At 34.5% G+C, this 10023-nt stretch overlaps 1 protein-coding gene across 1 annotated transcript; it reads left to right on the top strand.

Moving 5' to 3' along the window:
• The first annotated feature begins 302 nt into the window (after positions 1 to 302).
• Positions 303 to 8521, top strand: LOC129116362 (spindle and kinetochore-associated protein 3-like). Its single transcript, XM_054627286.1, is given in 13 exon segments — positions 303 to 435; positions 1842 to 1903; positions 2768 to 2939; positions 3084 to 3352; positions 3354 to 3538; positions 3660 to 3721; positions 4733 to 4932; positions 5050 to 5179; positions 5182 to 5243; positions 5872 to 6063; positions 6226 to 6305; positions 6543 to 6670; positions 8152 to 8521. Coding segments are annotated over 13 exon segments (1833 nt in total). The 3' UTR covers positions 8310 to 8521.
• The last annotated feature ends 1502 nt before the right edge of the window (positions 8522 to 10023 follow it).

Below are 10023 nucleotides of genomic sequence, written 5' to 3'. Positions count from 1 at the left end.
ATATTTGGATATTTATATATTTGGATATTTATATATTTGTATATATATATTATATATATTTATATATCTATATATCTATATATTTATATATCTATATATATAGGGGGCGCTGATGAGACCATTTGAACATTGAGCGCCTAAAAAAACCCCGAAGAAGAAGCAGCAGACGATGACGACACTTCCGGTAAAAACAAATGCGGGTAAATTGAAACATTTTCCTCCCGGAAGAGAAAGTAAACAACCGACTTTGCTCTCTCTCTTCTTGTATTATTTTTAAAGAACTCTTGCCACTCTTCTCTGACATGGACCCGACGGCCCGCTTCTTTAACGCGCTGAGGAAGCTGTCCACCACCCTGGAGACCGAGACCGCGACGCTGCAGGACGCCTTCCAGACCCGAGACAACGACAGGGACCAGGACCAGACCCGGGACAACGGTGCGTGACGTCACACCCTTACCCATTCATAAATCACCTCACACGTGTTTATATCTATATATCTCTATATATATATATATCTATATATATATATATATATATTATATATATGTATATATATATATATATATAGATATATATCTATATATATTATATATCTATATATCTCTATATATATATATCTATATTTATATATCTATATATCTATATATTTATATATCTATATATCTATATATTTATATATGTATATATCTATATATTTATATATCTATATATATATATATTATATATTTATATATGTATATATTTATATATATATTTATATATATTTATATATGTATATATCTATATATCTATATTTATATATATAGTATATATTTATATATCTATATATTTATATATTTATATATCTATATATTTATATATCTATATATTTATATATCTATATATGTATATATTTATATATCTATATATTATATATTTATATATTATATATATTATATATTTGTATATCTATATATGTATATATTTATATATGTATATATTTATATATCTATATATGTATATATTTATATATATATATATTTATATATCTATATATGTATATATTTATATATGTATATATCTATATATCTATATATTTATATATCTATATATTTATATATCTATATATATATCTATATATTATATATCTATATATTTATATATTTGTATATTTATATATTATGTATATATTATATATTTATATTTATATATCTATATGTTTATATATCTATATATTTATATATCTATATATATGTATATATCTATATATATATATACAGTATATATCTATATATTTATATATTATATATGTATATATCTATATATTTATATATCTGTATATTTATATATCTATGTTTATATATCTATATATTTATATATCTATATATTTATATATCTATATATGTATATATCTATATATTTATATATCTGTATATTTATATATTTATATATTTATATATTTATATATCTATATATTTATATATTTATATATTTGTATATTTATATATTTGTATATTTATATATTTATATATTTGTATATTTATATATTTGTATATCTATATATTTGTATATTTGTATATTTATATATTTGTATATTTATATATTTGTATATTTATATTTGTATATTTATATATTTGTATATTGATATATTTATATATTTGTATATCTATATTTATATATTTGTATATTTATATATTTGTATATTTATATATTTGTATATTTATATATTTATATATTTGTATATATATATTTGTATATTTATATACAAATATATAAATATATATTTGCCCCTCTGCCCCCCCCTCCTATACTCATTCATAAATCACCTAACATGTGTTCCATGTGCCTCTCTTGTGTTGCAGACACTGCGGCGAAGGCCCTGCGAGCCTACCATGACGTCAACCATGACGTCATGAAGCTGAAGGTGAAGAACACCTCTGCAACACGCCAGACTCCATGTAGAGATGTGACGTGTTGAGGCAGGCTGATTACGTCACGCCTGTGGCTCGATGGTGACAAATAATTGACATTTTAGGGATCAGTATAATTCACCACAAACACCCTTAAGACCATTAAAGTATTTAGTTAATGGTGAGTCAATTAAGTAAGTGAGTTTATTCCCATCAGACAGAAGTCCATCATTGTTTAAATGGAGTCTGGCTGCAGCACTCAACACAACATTCATATAGATGCAAACACTTTATAGTTAATGCATGCGTGACATCACTTTATACTTTTGGATTTGTGCATTTTTATGACAATTTTAGGAAATACAGCACCAGTCAAAAGTGTGGACACACCTTCTCATTCAACTACTTTGAAGAATCTAAAATATAAAACATATTCTGGTTTGTTGAGCATTTGTTTGTTTACCACAATTTCTGCTACTTTTTACTTCTACTCTACTATATCTCAGAGACAAAATATGTACTTTCAACTCTACTTGAGTATTTATTTGGCAATATTAGTAACCATTTACTTTGTAGATCTGTTATTAATGCAAAATATAAATAAACTAATTAATTATGATAAATATACATAAAATATATCCAGTACCAGTTAAAAGTTTGGACACACCTTCTCATTCAACTACTTTGAAGAATCTAAAATATAAAACATATTCTGGTTTGTTTCTGGTCATAAAAAATGTTTTTGTCTAAAAGTAGTTTAAATGTTTTATTTGGTGTGTTTCTAACACATGATTTTGTCACATACTATCAATCTGTGGCCCTATTAACATTTTTAAAAGAACAGTAGTGATGGACTCTGTTTTTTCCGCCTCACATAGGGGCAGATCCAGGGTCAGATTGTTCAGCAGAGAGAACAGGGGAATGAGGTGAACAGCTTCATAAGGGCCTGCCGAGTGATGGAGCAGAGGCTCTCGAGTGACATCCAGACGCTGAAGGGCCACTGGGAGAAATATGGATACCAAGCTCCTCAAGACACCCAGAGACCAACCAGTGAGTAATGACTGTAGCTGCATCGGTAGGAGTCAAACATATGTTTATATTATTGAAATTTACTGAAGATGTACTACAGTGGAAGGTGTCTTCTGATCTTAAATGATCACTAAAATGTGTTTTCATTATGACTTTCTCCTACAGAAGCCAAAGAGGAGGAATCAGAGGCTGAAAATGAACTGGCAGATGAGAACGAAACTAAACCATCAACAGGTGGAGGAGGGGAAAACCAGGAGGAGGATGGAGGGATCAACTCCTCATCGCCTCCTCCACCGGGACCTCCGCCCTTCACCGACGCCCTGCGGACCCCTCAGCTCTCTGATTTCGGCCTCTCCGAGGTGCAGATGAAGAGGGCTCTGGCCGGGTTGGACTGGTGCTCCGAGGTTCCCCCGATGCCCCAGTTGAGCCTCCCTCCCCCCCTCGCTCAGCACGCCCGCTCCGCCACAGATGCCCTTGACCCCCAAACGCGCCCTGAGGATGGATGACGACGACCTGCAGACTCCTGAGATGCCCGACTTTGGGATTTCAGAGCACACCATGTGTCTGAACAACGACTTCACTATGGATCTTTTCCGAAAGAACGTTGCAAAGCCCCAAAGGTTGAGTATAATGAGCATTACACTAACTAGTTCATGACCTCTACTAGCAGTGTGCAGGATCTGCTGCAGTACTTCTAAAGTTCTATCTGTTATTCCTGCTTTATGTTCCTTTCTTTGACAGACCAGCTCTAGACATGCCGGTACCACCAGTGAACGCTCTAAAGGAGGGTTTGCACACAAAAGGTATGAAACTATTGGAGCGTCCTCCTCTTCTTCACCACGTCTAGAATTTAACCCTCAACTTCCATCTTTTTTTGACCTTTAACTTTGTTTTTACAGCATTTTCTCTGCTGTATCTCCTCCTTTTCTTTTTTTCTGATCAAGCACCCTCAGGTTTAACATTTTCCTTAGCTCTTATTCTGTTTTACTACAGTAGATGGAGTTTGGAGAAACAGACAGGAGAACCAGCACAGGAGCAAATCAATGTACTGCTGTGGATGTATTTTAGACAACTAAAAGAATCAATATCAATTTAAGTAAACGCTATATATAGAATATTCTCCCCTTTACTTTGCTGTCAGACAGACCTTTATGACGTGGCATTGAAGCTGTTATCTATACTCTCTTTAAAGACACCAGACTCCATTCACAAAAACAGTAATTTTACCTCCCAGAACACAGGAGATGCTGGTCTACTGCTGCCTTGATCTCTAAGATTGTTTGTGTCCATGGTGCGACTTTGGTGAATCCAAACTATCCCTTTAAAACAAAAAGGAAGTCACAAAAAAATGACACAAACAAACAAACCCATTGAGGCAGCATTAGACCAGCACCTCCTTTGCTCTGTGAGGTTAAATTCCTGTTTTCATGACAGAAGTCTGGTGGTTTTGAAGACAACATTGACATCGTCTTCAGTCCCCGTCATAAAGGTCAAGCAAGGTAAAGAGGTGAAAATATTCTAAATATAGCGTACACTTAAACTGATATTGATTCTTTTAAGGTGTCTCAAATACGTCCACAGCAGTACATTGATTTGCTCCGTGATGGTTCTCCTGTCTGTCTCTCCAAACTCCATCTACTGTAGTAAAACACTGACTATGGAGAAGAACCTCGTACAACCACACCAAACTCTCCCTTTTAATTAAACTACATAACACTGTTAATAAATTAACAATCCTCATAGTGAAAAATAAGGGAGAACATTAAAATGAAACCTGGTTTAATTTCCTTCCACATTGTTTTTGTTGCCTTCAGCACAGGACCTGGTGTCTCCAGAGCCGCCTGTGTTTTGCACCCCGGGGTTCAAGATCAAGAAGACAAACGGTCACTGCTCCCCACCTGCACAGAGCAACGCTGACCCAGAATCCCCCGGTCGCCCTGGAAACCTGCCTACCACCCCCGAGGTCCCGGTGTTCCAGACCCCGTACATGAACCGACTGGCCACCTCCAGAAAGGTATAAATGTTCAAAGTGTGGGACATTTAATTGAGAATACATTTATTTATTTGCTCTTTCAGACTCGCTGAACACAAAAACTTTCAGCTCAGAGTTTTTGCATTTTTGTGTTCACAGAGTGCACGTCAGCCTGAACCCATCAACATGCAAGCTGACGACGACGAAGACCTTCCATCGCCAAGTAACAGAGAAACCGGATCCAAGCGCCGCTGGGAATACGACGTGCCAGATATCTCCATCACGGGCGTGGGGACGGACAGATGCCGGAGATGCCAAACCTGGAGTCTGCTTTGGGAAATTCTTTGCAAACTGTAAGACCAAAGCATTGTTTCTCACAGATAAGTGAAACTCGACCTACGGCCCGGAGCTATATGCCATGATGTTCATTTTAATTACATGATTAACCCTTTTAACTCTGGTGAGTCTTCTCTGTTAAAGCCCAAATATTCACTTCCATTTAGTTTGAGGGTTGTTTGGTTAAATGTAATTCACAGATACAATATTTAATTTGAGTTATGGTGGATTATTTATTTGTTTTAAACTGTATATTGGGGAAGTTTTTTTAACTCAAATCACATTTCAATCATAATAAAAAGGTCAGGATAATGATGGTAAATCTGTATATTGTAAGACAGTCCTTTAGTCATCGTCATAATACACTCTATGAACGGAAATATAGCCCTTAAAGTCCAAATTATCTTTTCAAGACACTGAAATACGTCTATTCTTAATTTCTTCCCCCAAAAACTTGTAAATGACAAAGTAATTGTAAAACCCAACAAAAGAAAAGAAAATTGATGAAATCCATAATCTATATTTTCAATTTTAAAGTATTTGCAAAGCCTTATATTTTATCAATCTACTGTATTTTACTGATACTTTGCTCCACACTTTTGTTGACACTGTTTCATGTTTGCCTGTCTCATGTTAAACCTCCAGAGAAGTGCAAAAATGCAGAAGAAGACTGTGGATCATAAAAAGCTGTCCAAGGAGTCCACCGTCAACAACCTGGATCTGGACGGACCCACACAGGAGTTCAGCTTGGGGACACCTCGCATCCGGATGGACTACCAGGACCCCAGCACCCCCGAGATGCCCGACCTCAGCTCTGTTACTCAGGACATCTGTAAAGTAAGCCACGTTTATTATTAGCTGCTTCTTTGCTTGGTTTTATCTCATGACTTTATGGTTAAAACAAGAACAACTTGTACCTTTGTTTGACATATTATCCAGAACGTCAAATGTATAATAAGTACAATTCCATGTTCTCATGATTTCTCTTTTGTTTTGAAGCTTCTGTCTCAGGCTCAGTCGAAGAGGACTGCCATGGCGGTTGTGCACCCAAATGTCAGACCAGAAAATGATAAAATCAGGTAAATAAAACACTTTCCTCTGACCAGGTATTGATCCAGAGTAGAGGACAAATAATATTAAATGTAGTATAATTTGTGTGTGTATATATATGTATTTGGTGGATTTTGACGTGATTAGTTTTGTATTTTTATAATTAATTAATTCCTTCCATCTTATTGCCTTATTTATGCCATCCTCGTATCATCATATTTTCTTTTTTTACGTTTAAAATTTTGACATGTCTCTTCTCTTCCCAGAGCTGTGAGGTTGTCTGAGGTGTCGGAGAGCGAGTTCCAGAGTTTACCGAAGTACCTGAAGCAGATGACTCTGCACAACCTCAACCAGGCCGTTCAGAACATCAACAAGTTCACCAAAGAGAGTCAAGGTCGGTGATACAGAACACTTATGGTCAAAGTTAATACTTTGTTATTGTCTAAATATCTGGTTTAAGAGTCTGAAAGTTAGAGGATTTATATTTACCATCTCCAGACTAATCATACATTTATGTGCCATTGGAAACATCAAAAACAGAGTTAAGTTTTGCATAAATGCATCAGTTATCTACTCGTAAGATTTCATGACTTTGTTCTACCTTTTAAGCTTACAGCACAATAAGCTTCTGTAGTTTATTTTTCTTTAAATAATGAAGATGATCTTTAGGCAAATTATATTATTTAGACTTTATTTGTAAGGAAGCTCTGGTGAGACATTTTGCTGGGTATAGGCATATAATAATACTAATAATATAATAATAATAATCTTTAGTTGTAAGGCACATTTCATACAGACTTTGTTACTCAATGTGCTGTACATTTAAAAATAAATAAAAACAGAAAACCTTCCTTTTTACAGATAAAATAAACAAAAGTTGTAGGAAGAAAGCATGCATTTTGCAACTACATTTTAAGATTCATTTAAATAGTTTCAATAGAAAAATAAGACCTGGAAAACATTTCATATAAATGCAAAGAGCTTCTCCACAGTCCAAGTCGAGCCTTTTATTCCTCCCAACATGAAAGTAGAATATGCAGCATCTCATGCAGTTCATTACTTCAGAAGGATCAGATGGCGGCGCATGACTATTTTATTTGGAGTTAATTTACACCACACGGCCGTATTACATGCTATCTGTGATATCATCCAGTTTCAGTATCAGACACAAACCACATCAACTGGATCAATGCACTCTACCATTACATCCCATCATGGAAACACCTGGTCACGACCTTTAACCTTGAGTTGCTCACTTGCACTCTGTGACCTTTAAAGATATGCATAGTGTGATGTCATGGACAGCTTGTGGTGAAGATATTCCACCTTTTTGAAGTTTGTTTACAATCGAACAAACACAGTTTAACTGCAGGAGAACACACAGGGTAACTTTTAATGTTCATTTTATTTTTTCCCCATATTGTTGATGCTATGATTCATATTATTTATGTTAACTGAGAGTGTTTTCAGACAGGAAGTGGAAGAGAAACTAGATCAATATTGATATCAGTTTGATATTAAACAGGGCAAGAAACTGAACCCCAACTTGCTCCCAAAGGCGTTGCCATTGGGGTGTAAATGTGCATTGGTTGTGTTGTGTCTGAATGGATAATTATATATATCAAAAGTTATATAAAGTCCATTTAGCTTTGCACAAAATGACCTTCTTCTACTTAAAAAAAAAAATGTATTCTTTCAGTTTAGGTACATAAAACAAACCATAAAGCTAGATATGAATGAAATGTTTACTCTAGCAGTCTACTGGTGATTAATCATATAAACAGAAAGTACAAAAACAACAACACAGGATCTCTAAGAGCAACTTTCGTTAGCTGTTGATGCTGATCTTTTGCCGCTCTGTGTCGCCCTCTGCAGGAGAACAGACGGAGTTTGGGATGCAGGAGCTGAGGAGGATCTGCTCCGCTGGAACTAAGACCCCGGTGTACATCCTGTGTCTGACGGAGCTGAAGAGGCTGGAGCTCATGGGAGGAGCCAGGAACACGTCTGTGTACAAACTGTGCATGCACCGCTAAAGGTCGCCTCGATGCATCACACACATGTAGAGTGATCCGGACTCAGGAGAACCCGGTTCATTCATCTAGTTACAGCTGTCTGCAGAAAAAGAGAACTTATTAATGTTAGAAGATAAATCAGGAGTGGTAATGTTTGTGTATGATTGTAAATAGTTTTGATGCATGAATAGTCAATTGTACTGAATATAAACTCTGTATATGATAAAGTTAATAAACACATATTATGAAAATGAGCTTTCTAAGGCAGTTTATTAGAAAGATATTTAAAAAAAAAAAAAAGGTAATTATGGTTAAAAGATGACATGGCATTAATACCTTAGGCTTTAAAAGGAAAGCTCTCTTTCACATCCTACTCTGTGTGTCCCCTTTAAATCATTGACTTCCACTGACCAGTGGCATGAAAACATCTGTGACAGAAAAGTGTAAACATGCACACAAGACTTTGAAGCAAAAGATAGTTCAGTCCTGATTGCTGGATTTTTTCTATTTTTAAACTCCAGCTACAGCTTCTATTTTTTCTTAGATGTTATCTTGTATGACCCAGAACACGCTGGAGAGATTATACAGTGGGTACGGAAAGTATTCAGACCCCTTTAAATTTTTCACCCTTTGTTTCATTGCAGCCATTTGCTAAAATCGAAAAAGTTCATTTTTTTTCGCATTAATGTACACTCAGCAACCCATCTTGACAGAAAAAAACAGAAATGTAGAAATTTTTGCAAATTTATTAAAAAAGAAAAACTGAAATATCACATGGTCATAAGTATTCAGACCCTTTGCTCAGTATTGAGTAGAAGCACCCTTTTGAGCTAGTACAGCCATGAGTCTTCTTGGGAATGATGCAACAAGTTTCTCACACCTGGATTTGGGGATCCTCTGCCATTCTTCCTTGCAGATCCTCTCCAGTTCTGTCAGGTTGGATGGTGAACGTTGGTGGACATTGGTGGACGGCTCAACCTCCTCTAGCTAGCATAGCTAGAGGAGGTTGAGCCGTCTGGGAGCTAGAGGAGGCGTCCCGGTAGAATCCCGGTGACCGGGAAATAGGTTCCGGCGATCACCGCGCATTGCATGCCGGGTAGATTTTTATTATTATTATTATTTTTTAAATATTTTTTATTATTATTTTTTTAATTCAATAACTTTATTGAGACATTTGTTCATACATATAAAACACAATATATTTATATATATATATATGTATATATTTACATTTTCAAGTTCTTATTTTTAAGATCTTAAGTTGATGCCACGAAGGCTGAAACATCATCTATTATCTTTATTTAATGTTTTATTCTATTTCTTTTAATGTTTTAATAGAGGAGGCGGCCCCGGTAGAATCCCGGTGACCGGGAAATAGGTTCCGCGATCACCGCGCATTGCATGCCGGGTAGATTTTTTTTTTTTTTTAAATTAATTTTTAATTTTTTAATTTATTTATTTATTCATTTTTAAATTCAATAACTTTATTGAGACATTTGTTCATACATATAAAACACAATATATTTATATATATATATATATATATGTATATATTTACATTTTCAAGTTCTTATTTTTAAAATAAATAAAATAAAAAATGAAAAATAAAAATAAAATAAAACAAGTATTATAAATAAGCAATAAAAAACAGTAGAAAAAACAACAATAACTGAAATACTATATTTACAGACAGAGAAAAACAACAACTATTTCAACTACTTTTAACTTTTTAACC

The sequence above is a fragment of the Anoplopoma fimbria genome, unplaced genomic scaffold (assembly GCF_027596085.1).
Source record: "Anoplopoma fimbria isolate UVic2021 breed Golden Eagle Sablefish unplaced genomic scaffold, Afim_UVic_2022 Un_contig_8376_pilon_pilon, whole genome shotgun sequence".
Lineage (NCBI taxonomy): Eukaryota > Metazoa > Chordata > Actinopteri > Perciformes > Anoplopomatidae > Anoplopoma > Anoplopoma fimbria.
Note: the sequence above shows the minus strand (reverse complement) of the source record. Positions and strands in the feature narration are given on the sequence as shown.